This window comes from Chlorocebus sabaeus, chromosome 12 (assembly GCF_047675955.1).
Source record: "Chlorocebus sabaeus isolate Y175 chromosome 12, mChlSab1.0.hap1, whole genome shotgun sequence".
NCBI lineage: Eukaryota > Metazoa > Chordata > Mammalia > Primates > Cercopithecidae > Chlorocebus > Chlorocebus sabaeus.
In genome coordinates this window covers 65,830,396-65,855,593 of record NC_132915.1, presented here as the reverse complement: position 1 = coordinate 65,855,593, position 25,198 = coordinate 65,830,396, and the positions used below count along the sequence as shown (strand labels likewise).

The window sequence follows — 25,198 nt, the reverse complement described above, 5'->3', positions numbered from 1 at the left end:
AATTAGACTATCAGGATACATTTTCTTAGTTTGAAACTCACTGATTTAAAAGAAATTGCTTTTTGAGAAGTCATTTGATAGAAATCAAAACGTGAAGCACAGTAGAAAATAATAGCAAAAATAAAGAAAACAAAATTCAATGATGCTATTTATTTCTTGGTAATTACAAATTCTATACACCAGTTTCATATTCTAAGAGCACTATATCCACAAGAAAAAAAACCTGTAATTAACAGACACAGAAAGAAGGCTTGCCCTTACCCCAGTTCCCAGAGTACTTAACAGATCTCCAAAAAGAGCATTTTAGACACCTCACAACCATGAGGTACAATCAATCAAAGGAAAAAAATCTAAAATTATAAATTATTAAAAGTACTCTTTTCCCTATTTATCAACATTACAAAGTTTTTTTAGTCTATTAACAGTATATCATAATATGATTTTTCCTGATAGATTAGGAAATTATTAGAATTTTTTAAATGGTAAAAAGGATCTCTATTATTTTATGTTAATTTAGCAAATACAAAATTCAGTTAAATGTTACTGTATAATACCAGCCTCACAAAACCAACAGTAAAACAGAAGTAGCTTTGATCACAATAATTTGATATTTTAAAGCCTGTGACTATTAATGAAAAAATATTTTGGGGAGATGCTGGGAATACAGACCTCTACTTTTGACTTCTAACAGTAACTAAATTGCCATAGCACTTTAAGGACTTAAATTCAGCAGTACAAAGTTACTTCATAAAACAAAATTCCTCACATTTGAAAATATGCAAGTTTTGCCAAGAAAAAGCAAAGTCTTAAAATCTGGTCAAAGTAAAAATGTGTCCACAATCAAACACATGTTCATATGCTTATTTGAATATATACACACTGTGGACCACAAAATTGAATGTAAGAGAAATCACATTATCAAATTACAACTGATTTCTTGTAAACAACTTTTTAATATACAATAATATTTAAAGATTTATAACAGTACCACTTACTGTTAATTAGTATTTCTAGTATTAACTTGGCTACACTATAAAATAACATTTTTATTCCAACAGTAAAGTGACCATGAATAGAAATTTTCAGGATTAATAATTTCCCATCAATTTCATGCATAACGCTAACATATCTTTTGAGCTTCTCAATGGCTCAAAAATTAAATTGCTTCTGTTATTAAGAAAACAAAACCAAGAACAAAATTAGTTTTCCCCTGCTAGTCCCCATGGATCTAAGTACCACACAATAATTCTTTCCAATCTGCAAAACAAAACAACACACAAATAGATGGGCTAAGGAAGAAAGATCAAAACAAAGAAACAAATTTAAAAAAAAAAATCCTCTTTTCCTTTAGCAATCAACAAAATAACAAAAAGGAAAAAGTGGAAAAGTCACCAAGAATATATGACCATGTAAGCATGGGCACTCTTGCAGAAAACCAAGTCTGCAACCGAAAGCCATGGGAAATTTAAATTAGAGCAAACGGCCACAATAGGCAGAGAAATCTGTATGGATAAAAAGGGACTGCTGAGGTTGCAGGTATACTACTAAAGATCTTTTGAGATTTCCAAACAAATTTTATTAGTTTTAACAATTTCTAAAAATAAGAAATAAGTGTGCATTATACTATAAGGATTAAATTTTTTCCTTTTAATCAAAATACACATGTATGTGATATATCTAAAAGAAGAGGAAGAAAAGATTATCTTTGCTTAATATTGCTTTAGAAATTTGCTTCACAAACCTATCTCCTTCTATGTTTAAATAATCTTAATGGAATTTAAAAATTTAACGAAATTCCCCAGCAGCCCCTCACTGCTGATGTTAACCTAACTGGTGGCATAATCAGAGAGTTCAATCACAATCGACTTGAACTTCTCTGACTACCCGGTAAAGAATTATACACCAAAGTCAGTTTAACCAACATGGTTTGAAAATTAGATGACCTGTGGTACAACCACTTACATTTCTTCTGTTAAATCTGATAATAAAGAAAACTTCCCAAACTGAATAATCTCAAACAGAAAAATAAAGGGATTAACATAACTTTAAAATGTCATGGTATTAAGAATACAAATATTCCACAACCAAGTAAGTACCTGATGGATCTCTACCCCTCACCTATCCAGAAACTTTTAAATTGAGTATTTTGAACCTTTAAGGAAGTATTTCATACACATAAGAACCAATAATACCAGACCAAAATATGATTATATAACACATTTACAGCAATATTTAAGTTATATTTATTCTCCCACAAAATTCATATCACTTTTTAAGCAAACCAAAAGGCCTGAGGTGTTGAATGAAGAGCAAAATACTCAATTATATGGGAGTAAGGATGTCTTTCAAATTCTTATCAGAACAACGAATTTTTACTAGCAATTAAAATCCTCCTTAAAAGTAGGAAGTAATGCTATTTCTAAATAAAACCATTGACAAAAGTTCATTTATGTTAAATCAGACCATTTAATACTAAAAACTGGCTAGCGCAGGATTAAGGACTAACTTACAGGACTGATTGTGGTTGCACATCTTCTCTTTAAAGAAAATCTCCTTTCTTTAGTTAAACGTATACGTATGTCATGTTCTTCTATATCCTGAATCCTCACCTGGCTTTTTAAAGCATAATTTGTATTACATTAGCAATATCATATTATCAGTCATAACCAGTCTATTTCCTATCTTTAGAAATTCTCATTAACTACCAATATGGAAAAAGTATTGAAAAGTTTTCAAGAGTTGGAGCTTTCCCTCCCTATCATAGATATTTCTGTTGCAAGCACTATTTAGTTACAAAACAAATATGACTTAAGGGAATTGCCAATAAAAATATTTTCCCTTAATAAATACCTCTTAAGCTACTTAACATCCATTCTTTCACACTGAGGCGGTTATAATTACATATTTAAGCAAAAGCAAGGGAGGGGAAGTACAAATGATTTTCACAGATTTATGCTGTCTTCCCTTAAAATGTATTTGCAAAACACAAGATTAAGAACAGATGCTCTCAAGTCCACAATAAACTAATTTTCGAAACTGACAAAAGTTGGAATTCTAAGGTAAGAATTTGTTACAGAAATAAAAGCTATACATTTAGCAGACAAGACCACTTTAAAATAATTATTACATTACATTTAGAATCCAGATCTATACCACAGAAATAATTTTTATCTCTAGAATTACATCTCCATCCAGAACCAATACTGTCAGATCAAGATTCAAACTAAAAAGCAAGTCAAATCTATTCCTTTAGGTATTCTTAAGCATATGATTTAAAAAGAAAATGTGACATAATACATGGTGGATGCCCAATTAAAATATTTATTTCTTAACTATTTGCAGAATCAACAAAAATCTGGCAAGTAACTCAAAAGGCCAAAAGCTTAACCATGCCAATATCTTTAATAAATTAAACAAAGATAAATAACAACGAAGAGATTTAAAATGTTAGGCTGAAAACTTCCATTAAGTCAATACTTTTGCTTCATTAATAAGTCTTAACCACCAAGGAAGCATTTATAAGAGATTAATAAATTACTTTGAAATTAAATTTAGTAAAGTCTTAAATACAGGATCTCCTACTTACAGAATATGAATTATCTGAACAGCCTCTACTCTAAGAAGGGGAAATAATGATTAAATGTTCTCCATTCTATACTTCTTTGGAAAAAAGTTTTACTGTCTAATCATATGTAGTTCACATCAAATTTACTTTCTGACCATAAAAATATACTGTGTATATAAATCATACTTATCTTCTTAGGTAAGTGATCACTATATGCAATAGACTATTTTTATAATAAACAAAAGCTACAAGAAAGTTATATATAAACACTCTTCACTTAAAAAGACATCAGGATTCAAGCTCTTCTGACAAGGAAGAAAATATTGCCCATCTAATTTTATGCTTCTCCATTCTAAAAAAAAAAAAAAAAAAAAAAATACAAACGTGTAGATAAGGTGACTAACATTTTAACGGCAACTAAACTAAGTCATTAGTTCAATAAATACATATCATGGTATTTCTTTTTAAGCAGTTTCCAGCGAATTTAGTACATCTTACATGAAAATCAAATCAGTTACTAAAAGAAATGTATTTTTTTAAAGTAAAATTTAATTCTCTCCCTGGGTACTTAACATTGTTGAAAACTGTAAATGAATTTAGATTAAAAGTCATAAATTAACTTTGGAAGACTGCATCCCTATGTTGCTGATCTACAGTGAAATCACAGATATTAGTGATATACAATATCAATATTCTAAAATGTTATTATAATCCAACCCAAAGCTGCATGGGATTTCTGAGGTTTCTAATGAGATTTTCATTCTGCTGAACAATGGCCATAAAAAGCTTTCTTCAAACTTCACTCCATTCACAAGTAAAGTTGAAACTGAACATTTTTATTTCTTCTCTCCCTATGACAACGTCACCATGGAACAATGAATAACACAGCTCAAGTCATTATGCTAATTAGAAATTAAATTTAAAAATGCCCTAACAATAGTTAAGCGTAAGGTGACATTCTACAACTAAAGACACAGTTCAAAAGCAGCTTTAGGAATTGTGCAGTACAGGCTTACAAAAGCTGAAAACATCAGAGAGGGAGCTCCTTGATGCTCCTGGTGACTGGAATTCTAGCATGTGGCCATTTTTCAATCATAAGGCAGAAATTAAACTATACATTAATGAGAAGTATGTCACATGGCAATACACTCTTATGACCTGTTAGGGTATAAAATGTCTCAAGAAACTACTGAAATTAAGACAATGAATACAAAAGAAGGGGAAAAAACACCACCTTAATGATCTGAGAAGTTACTGAAGGCAAAGTTTAATGTATTGTTTCCAAACTAACAAAATAATGATCCTTTCCTATGCTAAAAGATTATAAGGAAGAACATAACTATGAGGAGCAAAAGTTGTATCTTAAGACCTGCTCTACTTTGAAGAGCCCTGCACAAAATACACTTTAAACAGTTGGTCAGGTCCTTTGATTAAACTCTGGTCCAATTATATTTTAAAAGAAAAAAAGGAAATATGTACACAAAAAAACAGGCAGAAAGCAATGAAATAAAATTATGACTAAGAAATCTTCCAACAGTATTCTGAATATATACAGAACATAAATAATCCTTTCTTGTTTAAGCAGAGGTAGCTTCTAAAAAGATATACTATTAAAACATTTCATCATATCCAGCCACATATAAACATGAATGGCACATACAGTCAGTCTTAAGTTTCTACTAAGGGCTTTACGTTCTATTTTTAGCTGCATTTAACCTGAACTTAAAGTCCTATCCATTTTTCAAAACTCAAATTCAAAGGGTTCCTTTTCAATTCAGTCTTGTACTTTGCCTATCTACTTTTTAATCTTTTTAAAAAATCTACTACATTCACCTGGAACAATTATGTATTCCGCTGGAGCATCTCACATATTTGTAGAAATGCATTTTACTCTGGTTTTACAGTGAACTTTCATACTGTCATGCATTTTAGGATTTCTAAAGGCAAAAAGTACACGGCAATTTTTGAATCCCAATACCTTAATGGTACAGTGCCTTGTACATTGTAAGCACCAGTAAGTAGTATTTGGAAAGATTTTAAGATTTCAGAATTAAGTTTAATGTCAGAAACTAGCAGATCATAAAATGTCACCATATTAAATTTCTTTAAGGATAGCACCATACTAGACATATGTTGTTCAAAAGCAACTTGGGGCCAGGCTCGGTGGCTCATGCCTATAAGCACAACACTTTGGGAGGCCAAGGTGGGAGCTTGAGCTCAGGAGTTCAAGACAAGTGTAGGCAACATGGTGAGACACTGTCTCTACAAAACAAAACAACACAAAACAAAAAAATCAAGTGGGGCCAGGGGCGGTGGCTCACACCTATAAATCTTAGCACTTTGGGAGGCTGAGGCGGGCAGCTCACTTGAGCCGACTTCGAGATCAGCAACATGGTGAACATGGGCAACACGGTGAAACTCCACCTAACTCCATACAAAAAATTAGCAGGGCGTGGTGGCCCACATCTGTAGTCTCAGCTACCCGGGAGGTTGAGGTAGGAGGATCACCTCAGCCTGGGAGGTCAAGGCTACAGTGAGCCATGACTGCAATACTGTACTCCTGCCTGGACGACAGCAAGACAGAGAGAGAGAGATTGCGGGTGGGGCAGGGGTGGGGTGGGAGAGAGACACCCTGTCTGGGGGAAAAAAAAAAAAAAAAAAAACCCCAACAACAAAAAAGTGGAAGCTATAAGCCCATGTTTGCTACAATGATCATGAACCTATCGTGTAACTATGAAGATTTTTATCAAAATATTTTCCTATGACATTAAGCCTACCCAATATCTCATTTTTCTTTATGACTTTAATAAAATAAAATGTATTTTTTACCAATAAAGAAATTAGTTACCCAAAGTCAAAGCTACCCAACTGCACAGCTGTCACAGACCCAATAACAACCATTAATTGAGAACCTATGACCATTACACCTCATTCAGAAGTGACCTTTTAAACTGAGAGATAAGTAGATATATGAGACAGGCAAGGTAGAAACTAATCCAGCCAGGAAAACAAAAACAAACAAAAAAACACATATGTAAAGACCCAGATGAAATGAAATGATATATCAGAAAACCTAAAATTCAAATAGGTAACCCACTCTATTCAAATTTTAATTAGATATCCAGTCTTAGTTGAGTGCCTAATAAATGCCAGGAATTCAACAATGGCCTCTAGATAAGTTCTTCATCCTTTGAAATTATATCCAAAACTTCTGTGTGTATAGCTTTGGGAGAAAAAGGGATTTAACACAAAATAGTTAAAACACTTTCTGCCATAAGTGTTGAGGCCATAATTTCACTTCAATTTCAAAAGTGGTTTACCTTAATCAAGCAATTATTTCACTTTAAATAACACTATGTAAAGAGCTCTTCTCTATACACAAAGGCAGAATGCAAGTAAATTTACCTAAGGGAAAAAATAAATAAATAAATAAATAAATAAATAAATAAATAAATAAATAAAGTTACCTACGATTTGTTAGGTATCCTCAATGTGCCAAATGCTGACAAACAAAAGGGGCTGTGTGCCAAATTATACATACTGAAGGAGCTCTGCATTAACACAAATTCTACACCATAACAGCCATAAACCAGGAACTAATATGACTTCTTCAACTCTTAAAAATTCCATATTCTTCCTTTTGCAGAAGGCATTTGCTTTTTAAAACCTGAGACAATTGGTTTTTTGCTCAACCTAAATATTTCAAAATTACCAAACGATAAAAAAAATTACAACCAGGAACAAGAACAAAGCATGCTTCTGAAAGTGGAATTAGACTATTATTCATTTAAAATATATTTTAAGACTGTAACAAGTGCATTACTCATTAACTAATTTAAATTATTCATTCACTTTCAAAAAGTAATTATTACATGCCTAATGTGCCCAGCTCAGATTAGTGAGGAAGATACAGAAACAGTCCATAGTCCTAGAAATAAGAAATATTAAATATCTTTACACAATACTATGGATTGATCCCCAGGATATACATACGGCTAAGAGAAAAAAATAAAGTTAGAGAAAAGAGTAGATAGTATGCCACTATTTATTAAGAAAGAGGGCCAGGCGTGGTGGCTCATGCCTGTAATCCTAGCACTTTGGGAGGCTGAGGTGGGCAGATCACCTGAGGTCGGGAGTTTGAGACCAGCCTGACCAGCATGGAGAAACCCTCGTCTTTACTAAAAATACAAAAATTAGCCAGGCATGGTGGCGCATGCCTGTAATCCCAGCTACTTGGGAGGCTGAGGCAGGAGAATCGCTCAAACCTGGGAGGCGGAAGTTGTGGTGAGCCAAGATTGCACCATTGCACTCCAGCCTGGGCAACAAGAGCGAAACTCCATCTCAAAAAACAAACAAACAAACACAAACAAACAAACAAAAAAAAGAGGGCAAGAGTGTACAAATATATATACATGTAAGGACAAACCAACAATTTTCTCTTAATGATTACTCATAAGGGGAAGGGCAGGAACAGGATGGAGACTGGATAGAAGGTTTGCCTTCTCTGAATAGATATTATCATGTTCTGCTGATTTGAATCTGGAAACTTATAAACATTTTACATGATTATAAAAGAAAACCAAACTTTTAAAAGATAATTCTAAAAAATAACGTGTCAAAAGCAAAGTGAAACAAATGAACCTGTGTATCATACTGATGACACAACAGAGAGAAAATCTGAATTTAATCAAGCTTCTAGGTCTAACTACCAATTCACAGGAAAGACAGAGAACAGTAGAACATGTTAAGCCATACTACAAAACTCAGACCACTGGAAATTCTAGAAGACAAAGAATCTAGGTATTACAGCAAATTACAAGAAATTTTAAAAAGAAAGAGATTAAGGGCAACTTATACATTAAAGGATACTTAAGTTTATCGACCAATTATAGTACCTGGATTGGATCGAACTCAAATAATCTGTAAGAAAAAAAATTAGGAGCCAGTGTAGGAACTCTAAACACTGGCTGGGTATGTGATGATGGAAGAATTACTGGGAATTTGTTTAGCTACGATAATATGATTAAATATAGATAGATAGATAGATAGATAGATAGATAGATAGATAGATAGATAGAACGTTTCAGTTGGGTATGGTGGCTCACACCAGTAATCCCACCACTTTGGGAGGTCAAGGCCAGTGGATCACTTGAGGCCAGGAGTTCAAGACCAGTCTAGCCAACATGGTAAAACCCTAACTCTACTAAAAATACAAAAACTGGCCAGGCATGGTGGCTCACGTCTGTAATTCCAGCACTTTGGGAGGTCGAGGCGGGCAGATCACCTGAGGTCAGGAGTTCAAGACCAGCCTGGCCAACATGGTGAAACCCCGTTTCTACTAAAAATACAAAAATTAGCTGGGCGTGGTGGTGCACGCCTGTAATCCAAGCTACTTGGGAGGCTGAAGTGGGAGAATCACTTGAACCTGGGAGGCGGAGGTTGCAGTGAGCCAAGATAATGCCACTGCACTCCAGGCTGGGTGACACAGCGAGACTCCATCTCATAAAAAAAATAAAGATTTTAAAATTTTACAAGTTTTAAAAAATAAAAATACAAAAATTAGCCAAGCATGGTGGCAGGTACCTGCATTCACAGCTATTCAGGAAGCTGAGGTGGAAGAACTGCTTGAACCCAGGTGGCAGAGGTTGCAGTAAGCCGAGACTGCACCACTGCAATCCACCGTGGGCGACAGAGCAAGACTGTGTCTCAAAAAAAAAAAACAAAAGAAAATATTCCAGACCAAAAAAAATTGCATCTCTACTTAACATGTACATTTTTCTTCTCATTATTACTCCTTAAATACAATATAACAGTTATTTACGTGGTATTTACATTGTATTGGGTATGTTAAGTAATCCAGAGATGACTTAAAGCAAGCTTGTTCAACTCACAGCCATAAAGGCTTTGAATGTGGCCCAACACAAATTCGTAAACTTTCTTAAAATATGAGATTGTTTTGTTAATTTTTTTTTGAGACAGAGTCTCTCTCTCTCGCTCTGTTGCCTAGGCTAGAGTACAGTGGCATGATCTCGGCTCACTGCAACCTCCGCCACCCAGGTTCATGCCATTCTCCTGCCTCAGCCTCTGAAGCTAGGATTACAGGCATGCACCACCACACTGGGCTAATTTTTGTATTTTTAGAAGAGACAGGGTTTCACCATGTTGGTCAGGCTGGTTTCGATCTCCTACCCTCGTGATCCGTCCATCTTGGCCTCCCAAAGTGCTGGGATTACAGGTGTGAGCCACCGTGTCCAGCTGGTAATTTTTTTTTTTTTTTTAGCTCATCAGCTACTGTCAGTATTAGTGTTTTTTATGTGTGGCCCAAGACAATTCTTCTTCCAGTGTGGCCCACAGAAGCCAAAAGATCACCCCAGACTTAAAGTATACGAGAGGATATACATAGGTCATATGTAAATATTCCACAATTTTATATCAGGGACTTGAGCATCCATAGATTTTGGCATCCATGAGAAGCCCTAGAACCAATCCCCCATAGACACTGAGGAACAAATGTGTATACATGCACACACACGTGCACACATGATGTATACACACACAAACACACACGTATGAATGAAATGATGTCTGATTAGCTTCAAAATAACACAGGGGCAGAGTTACAGACAGGAAAGATTAGTCATAAATTGGTAACTGTTGAAGTTAGTTTATGGGACACTGAAGTCAATTATAACATTTTTGTATATTTTTATATTTCCACAATAAAAAATGTACAAGAAAGAGCTAGCAGTTACTCCTAGAACTAATAATATCCCTTCCCTAATCAGGAAAATAAGTAGCTATTCTGTCATTATTGTCATATGTCATCATTTTGTTGTCTTACATAACAATCCTTTCCAAACTTGAGATCCCCCTCACAAATTACTGAATATGCTGACTTCCTTGGGTGCATCTTTTCTTCCACCAGGAGATCTGCCTTTCTAATATATGAGAATTACAAGTCACTCTTGCTGGGGATAATAAAAAAAAAAGTAAAGGGCGGGAACCAAGAAGGAAAACAAACGATAGAACATGCACAGTTTTTATAAAGAAGACTTAGGAAAGAGTAAAGGAGTGAAGGAAAAAAGGCTCAGACCTTAGAAATAAATTCCCACATCCCACAGTAGAGAGAGCTGAAAGTCATATATAATAGGCACTGAAAGCCTATGTTTTGACATGAATTAACTACAGGCAAAACCACCATCATATAGCTATATGTACTGAGGAAGGCTAGACTGTTAAGTGTCACGTATATACGGTCTCAATAGAGCCTCAGGAAGCTAATCAACAACTTCAAATCACAAAATCAGAAAAGTGTTGAAGATTTAGAGGAAGAATAGAAAGGAAAAAAATACATGCCTCTGAGTTGTGTATTATCTGTCAGTAGAGCAAAACCAATGTGTAAGCCCATTATTATTTTTCTTTCCTTTTGAGACAGAGTCTCACTCTGTCACCCAGGCTTGAGTGCAGTTGCATGATCTCGGCTCACTGCAACCTCCGCCTCCCACGTTGAAGCAATTCTCCTTCCTCAGCCTCCCAAGTAGCTGGGATTACAGGCGCTCGCCACAATGCCCGGCTAATTTTGCATTTTTAGTACAGACAGGGTTTCATCATGTTGGCCAGGCTGGTCTCGAACTCCTGACCTCAAGTGATCCACCCACCTCAGCCTCCCAAAGGGCTGGGATTACAGGCTTGAGCCACCGTGCCCGGCCTGTATTTTTTTAATATAATAATGTCTCACTGAAATTAAAGTAATAGGGGAGAGTCTGAAGTTTTCACAGATATAGTGCTGTACTCAAATTTACTACAAATTCAGTAATAGTAAATGTAAAATACGTATGTATTTATATAGTCTTTCACAGACTTATGAACTATCTCAAATTCACTAATCCTATTTTTTAAATAAAGTTTTAAGTTTCGACCACTTGTATCACCAGAATTTTGAGACTTAACTCCTATGGTTAAGAGATTTCTGGCTAGGCTCGGTGGCTCATCCCTGAAATCCCAACACTTTGGGAGGCCAAGACAGGCCATGATCTCCTGATCATGAGGTCAGGAGATGGAGAGCATCCTGGCTAACACAGTGAAACCCTGTCTCTACTAAAAAAATACAAAAAATTAGCTGGGAGTGGTGGCGGGCACCTGTAGTCCCAGCTACTCGGGAGGCTGAGGCAGGAGAATGGCGTGAATCCAGGAGGCAGAGCTTGCAGTGAGCAGAGATTGTGTCATTGCATTCCAGCCTGGGCGACAGAGCGAGACTCCATCTCAAAAAAAAAAAAGAGATTTCCAAGCTGTGTTCACACCTGTAGTCCCAGCTACTCTGAAGGCTAAGGTGGGAGGACCACACGAGCCCAGGAGTTCCAGACTGCAAGACCTCTCTGCTAAAAAAAAAAAAAAAAAAAAAAAAGTAAGAAGAGAATTCTGTAAATTACTTGGCTTCTTATATTCTGTCTCTTTAGCGAAACACTATGTCATTCAAGGCTAAAACTTATGTCTTTTATTTGAGACAGAGTCTCACTCCATCGCCCAGGCTGGAGTACAATGGTGCAATCTCAGTTCACTGCAACCTCCACCTCCCAGGTTCAAGCAATTCTCCTGCCTTAGCCTCCCAAGTAGCTGGGATTACAGGCGCCTGCCACTGCTCCTAGCTAATTTTTTGTATTTTTAGTAGAGACAGTGTTTCACCATGTTGGCCAGGCTGGTCTCGAACTCCTGACCTCAGCTGATCCACCCACCTCAGCCTCTGTGTTGGGATTACAGGCGTGAACCACCGCGCTCAGCCTAAAACTTAAGTCTTTTACCACTGTAAGTCACCAGTACTACTTCAGCATTACTTATACCCTACAAAGAGATGTTCAATAAATGCTTGATGATTTAGCAATTAATGAGAAAGCAGGTAATATACGTGTCAAGACATTACTCTAAATATTATTATAAGTAGGTTTATGAGTATGGAAAAGACCCACCCTCAAGGAGCCTGTAATCTTTTCTTTTATGTCATACTGCAGTTGTCTATGCCATAATTCTGGGAGATAATTTTGGTTTTTTCTTCAGAGTGAGGTCAAGGAAACAGAACACAAAATAGTTATGGATGCTGTTTAACAACAGGCATTTCTAAACTACTTGAGATTTTCTCTACACTTTAACAGAAATGAAAAAAATCTTCTCTCTAAAGATTATACGAACCGATCTATCCCCAGATATTTTTATGAAAGGGGTAGTGATTACAGAGTAACAACACTCTTAAATAGGCATCAGTACTAAATACATTGTTTATTAATTGGAAAGAAATAGGATTACAGCATTAGTGGATCAAGGAAATAAAACAGAGAATATATATGTGAGTATTTGTAATAGTTTATAAGAGTCAAGTAAATTAATTTTCAAAAATGCAGAATTTAATTCTACTTGGCTAAAACAAAAACACAAATCCGAGGTTCTCTCTACTTTCTCATCACCATCATTTACCAAATATGGCACAGTTCAATTTCTTCTCCAAATCCAGAACCTAATTTATGTTTTTCCCAACCTATCCACATTGTGCCATCAACTGCAGCATGTCTGTAGATTCTCTAGTGCAAATAGAAAGCAGCAGGGAGCTGTTTCAAAGGAAAGATAATAAGCTTTTTTTCAGCTTATCAAGCTTTCTTCTCAGTATGTTAAATGTGAAACAGTAAGATACCCAAACGGAAATACTCAGTAGGTGTACACGGAGAAACTGAAATCAACAAAATGGTTAAGGAGACGACAATTTGATGACCATAAATACAGAAGTGATTAATGAAACTAGGTATGATCTCAGGAAAAGGTAATTTAGAGAAAGAATAAACTAAATGCTTATTTTGGCCTTCTATAGTGTTACGCCTAACCCAAGATCATTTTGTTTCTGTCATCTTGCTCCAAGCTGACAAGTACTACTGGATAAAGTTACGGAATCCTTCAAAGTGAGTTCATTACAAGTTCATATTTTAATTTTGACTGAACACTACTTCTAAACAATCCTTTATTCTCTTATTGTTGATTCACTAGAGTGCAATGATTTCCAACTTAACAGCCTTCAGCCTCCTGGGAAACCGTAGAATTAGTTACCTTAATGGGTACCTAGAGCAATGCATTATAAACACTATTTCTCACATATCAATGTTGTGGTTAATAAAATACAAAGTCATCTAAGAGTAGTAGCTTCTTTCTAATATGCATTTTCTCAATTGAATACTAAAATCATAACTACAACCATGGGTGGTCCACAAATTGTTTCGAAGTTAACCAGGTTGTCATCTTCAAAATACTGGTAACCACTGCCTGAAAGTATTCCCCACAGCACTTAAACATCCTTTCCACATTCTAAACTTCCAATTATCCCCCACCCTCTCTTACTTCTGCTTTCATTTTCCCAAGAAAATCAAACACATCCTCATATGTTCTCTCATCTACCTCAATCCATCTGAATTTATTCTTTCTCCTCTACCTCTATAAATATTTAATGATTTAGCAATTACTAGTGTGTCTCTTCCTTTTTAGGAATAATTCAACAACACATACACCTGATCCTATCTCTAACCTGGCCCCCAACCCAATCCATCAAACAGGTTGAGTCTCTCCTTCTTCACAAGTTCCTTTCTTTCTACCTAAAAACATTATCAGAGCTCACCTATATGGAAAAAACTTTGTGATTCTGTTCTATGTCCTAACTACTATTCTCTCTTTTTGTTTTGTGTCAAGTTCTCAGGGTTTGCAAACTACAGTCTGAGCCAGCCACCTGTTTTTTTATATAGGGTTTTATTGAGAACAGCCACCCCCATTTCTATAGGTATTATTTACGGCTGCTTTCCCACAAGGGCTAAGTTGAGTAGTTAAGATTATCACGTGGCTTGGAATCCTAAAATATTTTCTATCTGGCTTCTTAAAAAGACATTTGCCAATCCCAGGGGCTCCAAGCACAATTTACATTCAATGTCATCATTTCTGGGGAAGCCATTAAAAATTTTGGGGCAGCAATAAAGTACTATGAGTAAAAGAGCATTTCAATACCAGTTTTAACAACAGTGTACAGGGTCGATATAAAAGAAGACTACTTTGGAAACTAGTGCAAGAGACTGAGCATTAGCCATAAAGGGAGGGAAACGAAAAGAAGGAACTTCTTGAAGGCATAAGCATTAAGACTAGATGACTACACGTCACAGAGACAAAACTAACACCAAAATTTTAATCCTTGATGACGTAGCTCTCAAAATTCGCATTCTCTCCTATAATCTGCCCTAGACTTACAGATCTTCATATTTTCCTGTCTTTCTGACTGTGGAGTACCTAAAATCCTAATCCTAACACTAATTCCATATATTCTGTGTGCCAGACATCCCCTATGCTTGCCATCTAACTCCTGGGTAAGCAAATCCCATACGAACAGACAGTCCCAACAGAGTTGGCTGAACGAGCACACGGGGCTAATGTCAGAGGTGGATGGAGTACTCACCTGTGGTACCAAGCGGGGGGGGGAGGTAAGATTTCAGGTCCAGAACTGGCTCTAGCCAAACAGGAAGCAGCAGCTATGAATCTGCTTACACCAGAAGCAGAGTGTCTTTGGTATTCTGACATACTCTTTCTGATATTCAGACAGACCACCATTAGAGTAGCCACTGGTAAGAGAGTCACATAAGAAACAAGCCAAAAGACAAGACCAAAAAGTGAGGAATTAAATGGAGCAGACCCTATCGGTCTTTTCTCTAGGAAAAACGGTCCTCCTTATGCAAGATGATACTACTTTCAAAATGGCCAATATGATACTAACCTTCAGTAACAGAGTTTTCACATCCCACAAGGTTGAGGAGGATATCATCATCTTTATCATCTACTTCACATCCTAGTAGCATCCAGCTTTCCACATTATCGCCTTCTGAAATGGTGCTCTCTTCCTCTTCACTTGAACTGACCTCTATAATCATGACCTCTCGGATTACATCTGATCTCTCTTCATGTTTAGGCTTCTCAACATCACTCTTGCATTTCTTATCAACCAGCTCATTAGACTGAAGGGAAGCGGAAGGACCAAAGGCATTTTCTTGTGCTTGACCTCTAACATTCCTTCCTTTACATCTATAAATACTGTCTTCATCAGACAAAGTGATGACCTCTGACCCATCTGACAGTTGGATGACCTCATTATCTGAAAGGACGATTAGTTTCTTCTGATTTGGTTTACTACTCGAAGATTCCGAATTCCCAGAGTTCTTTTTTTCATGTTCTTCCTCCCTGATGACATCATCAAGATCTTGGGCATAATGAATTTGGCTATAGAGTTGAAATTCCACCTCACTATCAACACTCAGTTCACTAGATGACTCATCTCGATAAAGTTCATCTTCGTATGCTTCTATAGTCTCATAGCCACCAAACATCATAAAAAGTCAGTAACCTTGAAGCTGCAAAAGAGAAAGGTGTACACAGAATATATTTTAAAAGTTCAGATCATGAGAGTTTAAGGAACAATATCACCTGTTAGTGACAACTGCTAATATGAAGGCCATCACTATTTTCAGACATATTAAAATACCTTTTTTCCAAGGATTTCTAAGTCCTGTTAGGACCCACTCCTTTAAGTCCCACCACTCCCTAACGAGAATTACTACTGACAAATTGAGTTATAGTTATTGATGGAAACACAGTCAACACTCTAAGAAATGCTTTGTTTGGTGATTTCATTGTGCAATCTTCATAGGATGATTTTCACAAACCTAGATGGTGTAGTCAACTACACAACTAAGCTATATGGTATGGTCTATTGCTCCTAGGATACAAACCAGTACAGCATGTTACTGTACCAAATACTATAAATAGCTGTAACACAATGGTATTTGTGTATCTAAGCATATAAAAGATTCAGCAAAAACAGTATACAAATCCTATGGGACCACAGTCATACGGTCTGTCTTTAATCAAAATGCTATTATGCAGCACATGATATGTAAGATTTCACAGGTATATTGTAAATGAAAAACAAGTTGAGATCTATTGCAGGACACAAAACCCTTGTCCAAAATGTTAAAACAAAACTTAAAGTAGCTCTCACTAGCCTATCCATTCTTCATCTTTTCCTTGGTTCTGGTTCTACAGCTCATATTTTCAAGCATACACAAGAATATTACTTCGATTATGACTAAAATCCCTAACAGGAAACAATTTTGTTTACTGTTTCGGTGTAAATGTATATTTCTCAATTAACAAATTAATCCCATGGCCCTCTGATCGTTGGCCAAATAAATAAATAAAAATGCCTAAGCTGGCAGTGGCTCATGCCTGTAATCCCAACACTTTGGGAGGCCAAGGAAGGAGGATCACATTGAGGTCAGAAGTTGAGAACAGCCTAGGCAATACAGTAAGACTCCATCTCCATAAAAATTAAAACTAAAAACTTAGCCAGGCGTGGCAGTGCAAACCTGTAGTCCCAGCTACTCAGGAGGCTGAGGTGGGAGAACCGCTTGAGCTCAGGAGTTCAAAGTTACAGTGAGCTATGGTCACGCCATTGTACTCCAGCCTAGGTGACAAAGCTAGAACCCAACTCAAAAATAAAACAAGCGTGGGCCAGTGCAGTGGCTCACGCCTGTAATCCTAAAACTTTGGGAGGCCAAGGCAGGTGGATCACTTGAGGTCAGGAATTCGAGACCAGCCTAGCGAACAAGGTGAAACCACATCTCTGCTAAAAATACAGAAATTAGCTGGGTGTGGTGGTGTGCGCCTATAATCCCAGCTACTCAGGAGGCGGAGGCACAAGAATAGCTTGAACCTGGGAGGCACAGGCTGCAGTGAGTCGAGATCATGCCACTGCACTTCACCCTGGGCAACACAGTCAGACTCTGCCTAAAAACTCTGTACTAGTTACAAAACTGTATATTTTTATAATGTATATTTATAACGTATAAATACAAACTTAATAATGACCCAATACCGAGACAGAACTCCCAACTTTGGGAATAAATGCATAAAGTGAAATACTTTACTTTCTACTGTGAGCATATTAAATCCTCCTCAGCCTTCATATTTTAAACTCGGCTCAAAATCACTTCCAACCAGGCTAAATTAAGAGCCCCTTTTATGGGCGTCCATAAGCACTTTACATGTCAAAACACTTACCACATTTCTAATTACTTATTCAACATAAATTTCCAAGGAACACAGATGACAAACCCCAGGAGGGCAGGAACTATATGCACTCTGCTAAACAATGAATCACCAAAGCCAAGTAGGGTAACTGGTATTTTCGGGGTCAGCTACAAACATTTGTTGAATTCATATATGAATAAATGAACTACACCACTGGGCATTTGTTCTTCAGCCCCGATAAATCTCGTATGTGCTTAAAATACAAAATTATGAGATGAATTTCTCTGTTGTCTTTCAACTACTCCAAAGTCTTAAATTCTAGCATCAGCAACCAAAACTCTATACAGTAGATGTTTCTATTAGGTAATGATGGACTACTGAGAGCCCTGGAAAAATAAGTGTGTGTCCAAAATCAGGGACAGCCTAGAGAGCAATAATGATGCCAATTTATTCTTTCTTCCACTAACAGCTATACACATAAAATTAAAATTAGTTGTTTTCTTAATGTCCCAAATTTCTGCCCCAAAATACTAGGGTGTTGTGATGGTAGTTCTGGTACTAGAACCACCTTAGTCCCAAAAACCAAATGGACAAGAGCCAAAAAGGCACTACATTCCTACTGGAGTTGTTTGTTTTCCAGAAATAAATAAACCAACCTGTAATGCTTTTCTTCTAAATGGTATCATATGCCTGTGCCCTTGTTGTACTGTCCTTCAGGTGGCTATGCTGTTATCACACAAATTGAATGTGGCTGTCTGAATAATGCTCATAGCATTTATCAGTTTATATTGAATTGTTAGCCTCAGAGGAATTCAAATAAAAGATGAATCCTTTCCTTTTTATTTAATAGGTAAATTAATTCTAAAAGAAGTCAAAGGAATTATGCTTCTTTCAAAATCCTCACTGGATCCATCCTGAGGATCCAGTGTGGACGTAAGATAAAACATAATTCCAGTGCAGCACAGAAAAAATTAAAGAGCTAAATTACAGAGTTACAAATTTGTACTCCTCCTGGAGCCATCCCAAAGGAAAGGGATTAAGAATAGAGCCATAGGCACACCTGTGAATGTATGCCAAAAATAAACTACAGAACCATAATAAAAACTGAATTCCTTGGGTCGAGGGATTTATCTTTTTCCCTGAAATGTAGAAAAATGAATTTAACAATTTAGCCCCTATGGCCTTTAAGAGGATTTTGTACCTTCTGTACTTGAAAATTGTGCTGGGCATAACATGCTCTTTTATTTAGGTAGCTTATGTATGCCAGGGTTAAGGTCAGCCTGAGGCTGTTTTGGTTTATGTTACTGCTTTAATTACGTTCAAATGAATTTAATTTACCCTTTTAAAAAGTGTCTCAGAGGACAATGTATGTTTTTTACATATACACACACATCCCCTTGACTCAGAAGGCTTTCTTGGCTTTTTGATCCCTGTACATGATTCCCAAGTATACTAACTAGATAACAAAATCAGATTATCTCATACAAACTCCTCAATCTTCCCATCAGGAATCTGAAGTACAAAGAGATAGGAGGCCTAATTCAAGGTTATGCAGCTGGTTAAGAACACAGCTAGAAGTGATTCACATTTCTGTGATTCTCAGCCAATTGTTCACTACAATTTTTAAATAATTTTTTTTTTCCTCTCAAGACGGACCTGTTCTGTTCCCCAGGCAGGAAAGCAGTGGCGCAATCTTGGCTCACTGCAACCTCCTCCTGGGTTCAAGAAATTCTCCTGCCTCTACCTCCCAAGTAGGTGGGATTACAGGCACGTGCCACCACGCCTGGGTAATTTTTGTATTCTTAGTAGAGACGGGTTTCACCATGTTGGCCAGGCGGGTCTCGAACTCCTGACCTCGTGATCCCCCTCTCCCCTGCCTCGGCCTCCCAAAGTGCCTGGATTACAGGCGTGAGCCACCGCACATGGCCCAAAATAAAATTTTCAAATAAGTTAACTTCAAATTAAGACTTTTTGGGGGAAAAAAAACCTTCCTTCATTGCAAAATTTGCATTGGTTCTAACACCTAAATTTACCTCACAACTATCCATTTTACGTCCCAGCACAATTTAAAAACTAAATGAGACATTTTAGGTAGAAGGAAAACACACATTTGTCAGTTTGCCATTCAAGAATCTCCCAAGTTGGTACTCAAAGACGATCAATCCCACGACCAGAAAAGATGTTTCCTATATAAGATCCTAAAATATCATGGAAATGAAACTTATCTAAGAATTAAAATATCTTAACAAATATAAAACAGTTATAGAATAACTGCAAAGGCTATTACTATTCAAAAGAGGGAGCAGTATTCATTGATTGGTTTTAAACTAGACAACTTAAGGCTTATTTAAGCTTTCAGCATTTACTTAATGCAGTCTTTAATCAATCCTTCCGCTCTCCCAGTCTACCTACTGGTCATTCTGATCTTTTGCTCTTATTTACTTCCAAAGCACCTTTAGTCTCCCTAGATGTTCCTTCTTGATGACAGAGGCATCCATCTCGGGTCGATTTAAATCAAATCCACAGCCTCATTTTCAGTCCAAATTTCATTGGAATGTGATGAATACACTTAACTTTCAACATAAAATTCCTTTCTTACTATTAGTGAACTGCCCCGACAGGACAGTTGAAACACAATTGACTAAGCGGTTAAAATGTCTGTCCATTTTTCAAATGCGATGGCCACTCTGAATCAAATTTGTTTGGGGTGGAGAATCCAAATGTGTGAAACAAAGGTCACAAAAGACAGAACACAGTACTTCGGGAGGAAAAAAATAAGCTAAATTTAGTCACGTTAAGTCCCAGCTCTTCTTGGGATATAGACATGATTTTCATGAGAATTAATCCTATCCGGAAACATTTCCTTCACCTTTCCCTTAGCCCTTTTCCTTCGGTCATGCAGTCTCTTACCCTGATACCTAACAAACTAATATAATCCTCACTTGCGATCCTTCCTGAGTTTATTCCCCATCCTCAGATTCCCTTGAAAGCAGCAATGCTAAACTGTCTCCAAAGCAAAATGCTTTCCTAAATATACGCACAATCCATTTAAAAGTCTTTGTATGCGACAGCCTAACTATTCAAAACACGAAGTCACTTCTCTAACGGTCTTAGATAAAAGTTTAAAAAGAAAAAGAAAACCACAAAGTCAAGAGCTTCTGAGGGGACCTGAAAAGTCATCAAACTGAACGCTCTCGTTTTATAGTTGGAGAAACGGGCTCAGATAAACTTACTGAGCGAAAAAGGCCCTAATGGAGCCCCTAATTCAACAGTGTAATCTGAAATAATCTTAAATTCAGCCTCAATAAGAGCTTTTGGGAGTCGCCAGCGAGTTCGTGGGGGAGCCACGGCTAGAACACAGGCCTCCTGATTCCCAGCCACAGCTTTTCCACCGAACCGGCAGCTCTTCCCGAAAGTTGAAGGCAACTGTCCGCTCACAGGATGGAAGGGATAAAGGGCGCCTTAGTAAACACAGTCCAAGTCTACTTGTTTTACATGAGGAGAGGGACACAGCTCCCGAAATCTTGGATTCCACGGCTGCAGCTGCTGCTTCTGACAGCAGAGGCGGGAGGTGGCCCGGGACTACTCGGTCCTCAAAGACTGGATTCCCTGTCGGCGCGCCGAGACCTCTGCGCTTCACTGACTGGCCTCCCTACAAGACTGGGGGTCTTGCGAAGAGATAAAAAGGGCAGACACGCCACCCCCACCGAGGCCCTGGACGCCCAGCCGCTGTAGAATCACGGCCTTAGCCCTTGGAGGGCCAGGGAGACGCGGACCTCCGAGTCCGGCAGCCCGGCCGCGTGAGGCGGCGCGCAGCTGAGTGACTAGGAGCTGCGCCCTGCCACGAGTGAGGGACGGACGGGAGACGTCGAGGCCGGCGAGGGGGCACGCGCTAGTTCCACAGCCCGGCGGGCGAGACGGAGGATAGGTAGGGGTCCCGGGCCGCGGGCGGCTGGGGGGTCCGTCACACACATACTCACTGCCGCGGCTGCGAACAGGAAGCACCAACCGGGAACCACAACGCGTAGAGGGACGGGGAGGGGCGAGAACAAATGAGGTAAGGAGGCCGCGTCCGCGCAGACCGGGAGGGAAGGCATTTCCGGGGACAACACCGCTCTAGTCGTCGCCTTTCCGTCCCCGCCCACCCTCCCGGCCTGATGTGCGCATGAGTACTGAGTGCGAATGCTTTCTCTGCCCCGCCCATAATTATTAGGCTTGCCTTCCTTGCTTTGCCCCTTTCCCTTCCCATATTCTCTTGAAGCTACCTAGGCTGCATCTATTATTTGAATGACTCGTACGAAGGAGATGCTATTTACCGACAAAAGCCGGGGAGTTCGTGCCCGCTACCCCCGCGAGGAAAACTACAACTCCCATGAGGACACGGGCGAGATTGAGGCCGGGCTCCGCCTCCTTCTCCCTGGCGCTCGGTGGACGCCTTCCCAGTGCCACGTGGCGTGGGAGCCTAGCTTATCGCGTGCATGACGAGGGCCGGCGTGGCTGGCTGCTTGGCCTGCAGACCTGCTCAGCGGGAAACGGCTACTTGAGAGCCCATGGCTTCAAACTTCTCCCTTGAGCTCATGATCTTAGGCTGATCGCTTTTACCTTTAGGCTGAACACAGGGCGCCTCCAACTCTGTAATTCTAGGCAACAGATTTAACACTTTGTGAATCTTGAAGAGCTGCACTCCTGCTAAATATTGGAGTTAATGCTGATCCTTTGGAAGCCTCTGAAGGTGGCAAGATTGTGATGGGAGCCTCGGGCTTCATTTGCCCTTCTCACACCTTATTTTAATACAAGGTAAACCCATATGTAGAACTTTAGAAGTAACTGTCGACCTAAAGGAAAAACTGAGGCAAAGTTAATATAAGGGGAGAATTTATTTGGGCCAAGTTTGAAGAGTGCAACCTGGGATCATCAATTCAAGTTGCCCTTATATGTCATCCGATAAGCAGCAGTTTCAAGTGAGTTCTTTGTCTTGTGAAGCTCGAGGCTTGAAGGTATAGATCCTCCCACCTCTGTCTCTCAAAGCATTGGGATTACAGGCGTGAGCCATTACACTTCCTTGTAGGGGCTACGAGTGAATTTTTCTTTCTTTTTTTTTGAGACGGAGTATCGCGGTTGTTGCCCAGGCTGGAGTGCAATGGCGCCGTCTCAGCTCACTGCAACCTCCACCTCCCGGATTTAAGCCCTTCTCCTGCCCCAGCCTCCTAAGTAGCTGGGATTACAGGTCCCTACCACCACGCCCAGCTAATTTTTGTATTTTTAGTAGAGACGGGGTTTCAACATGTTGGCCAGTCTGGTCTCGAACCCCTGAGCTCAGGTGATGCGCCCGCCTCGACCTCCCAAAGTGCTGGGATTAGAGGCATGAGCCACCGCGCCCGGCCAAAGGTGAATTTTTAAAGGAAAAAAAGAGGTTTTTGCTAAACTGTATACCAAGAATTTACACTAAAATAATATAAGCTATCCATTGGCTACACATTGTTCTTTCTATCACAAATTCTAGGAGCAAGAAGATAAAGGGTGATGCAGGTACAGGGAAGAAAAGAAAAAAAATGCCTTTAAACAATTGCCACACACACACCCCCACCCCCATCACCCCCCACCACCACCTGCATGGGATGGTGCTAACTGAAGTCCCATACTCAGGTCCGTCTGGGTCTGATAAATTTTGAATGCCTGCCTGGCTGATGGGGTAGCTGTCACCTTTTTGGAAGCCCAAAGTGAAAGGATCGCTAAAGGCAGAGAATTTGAAACCAGCCGGGGCAATATAGCAAGAGACTGTCTCTACAAAAAAATTTAAAAATTAACTGGGCGGCTGGGCGCGGTGGCTCACACCTGTAATCCCAGCACTTTGGGAGGCCGAGGCGGGTGGATCACCTAAGGTCAGGAGTTCGAGACCAGCCTGACCAACATGGCAAGACACCCCATCTCTAGTAAAAACACAAAATTAGCCAGGCGTGATGGCGCATGCCTGTAATCCTAGCCACTCGTGAGGTTAAGACAGGAGAATCGCTTGAACCCGGGAGGCGGAGGTTGCAGTGAGCCGAGATTGCGCCATTGCACTCCACCCTGGGCAGCAAGAAACTTCATCTCAAAAAAAAAAAAATTAACAGGGCGTGGTTGCCCACGCCTGGAGTCCCAGCTGTACCTGGCTGAGGTTTGACTTGCAGAGGTCGAGGCTGCAGTGAGCCGAAATCGCGCCACTGCACTCCAGAATGAGACTGTCTGAACAAAAATGTTTAAAGCTCAAGCACGGTGCCTCATGGCTGTAATCCCATCACTTTGGGAGGTTGAGGCAGGTGGATCGCTTGGAGCTCAGGAGTTGGAGACCAGCCTGGGCAGCATAAGGAGACCCCATCTATATTTAAAATAAGATCCTTTTTAATTAAAAATTATATAAAAATAAATTTTAAAAGAACTCTTTTTATAAAAATAAATAAGAAATTTTAAATAGTAAAAATTAGCCAGGTGTGGTGGCACACAACTGTATTCCTAGCTACTAAGGAGGCCAAGGTAAGAAGATTGCTTGAGCCTGAAAGTTCAAGGTCATAGTATGCTGTGATCACACCACTGCACTCCAGCCTGGATGACAGATCCCATATCTTTAATTTTAAAAAAATTATTTTTGCGTACCTTTAACGTAACTTAGACTGCTCTGAAATATTTTTCTCCTCTCATAATGAAACACTGCCAATTAATTGGCCTATTTCAATTCTCCTCAAGACAAGTGTGATTTTGTTTTCACCAACGTTTACTGAACATCTATCTGTTAAAAGACGGTGTTAGAAAGTGCAGAAAAGTTGTAAATTTTTAAGTCACTGATCTCAGAGAGATAGGAGTCTAGCTAGGAAAACAGTTATAGTCTAGGAGTTTGGCCAGAAAAGAATTAGAACATTTAATTAACATTATAGGGTAAGTGCTGGGAAGGAGAAGGACAAGGTACTATGAAAAGGTAAAATTGGAGAACCACTTTCCAGAAAAGTAAACAGGCATAGAAGCACATCACAGATTACTCATTGTTTGTTTTGGTAATATGTATTGTGTAAAACAAATGTCACCTTTTTAAAAATTTAAAAATATATTGCCAGGATTACTCCTGTACATCTATAATATTTTAAATTTCGACAACATTTTGTGGATTTTTTTTTCTTTTTTGAGACGAAGTCTCGCTCTGTCGCCCAGGCTGGAGTGCAGTGGCAGGATCTCAGCTCACTGCAAGCTCCGCCTCCCAGGTTCACGCCATTCTCCTGCCTCAGCCTCCCGAGTAGCTGGGACTACAGGCGCCTGCCATAAATGCCCGGGTTATTTTTTGTATTTTTAGTAGAGATGGGGTTTCACCGTGTTAGCCAGGATGGTCTTGATCTCCTGACCTCGTGATCTGCCTGCCTTGGCCTCCCAAAGTGCTGGGATTACAGGCGTGAGCCACCGCGCCCGGCCTAGACCAACATTTATTTGAGAAGGGAAGCACCTGTTCTTCCCACAGCAGTGGCAGTAGTACATCAACAGTGCACAGCTGAATTGGGACAGGGGCCAGGACAA

At 38.9% G+C, this 25,198-nt stretch overlaps 1 protein-coding gene across 8 annotated transcripts in view; it reads right to left on the bottom strand.

The window, feature by feature from the left end:
- Nucleotides 1–21,776, bottom strand: part of ZCCHC7 (zinc finger CCHC-type containing 7) — a 235,435-nt gene extending 213,659 nt beyond the window's left edge. The window contains exons 1-2 of one of the 8 annotated variants that reach the window (XM_007968714.3): nt 21,636–21,776; nt 15,351–15,981 (exon numbers count right to left, since the gene is read on the bottom strand). In XM_007968714.3, the coding sequence (XP_007966905.3) occupies nt 15,351–15,960 (610 nt within the window). In that variant the 5' untranslated portion in view covers nt 15,961–15,981; nt 21,636–21,776. The other 7 variants (XM_007968712.3, XM_007968717.3, XM_007968713.3 and 4 more) reach the window with 7 other exon arrangements.
- Between the last annotated feature and the right edge of the window lie 3,422 nt (nt 21,777–25,198).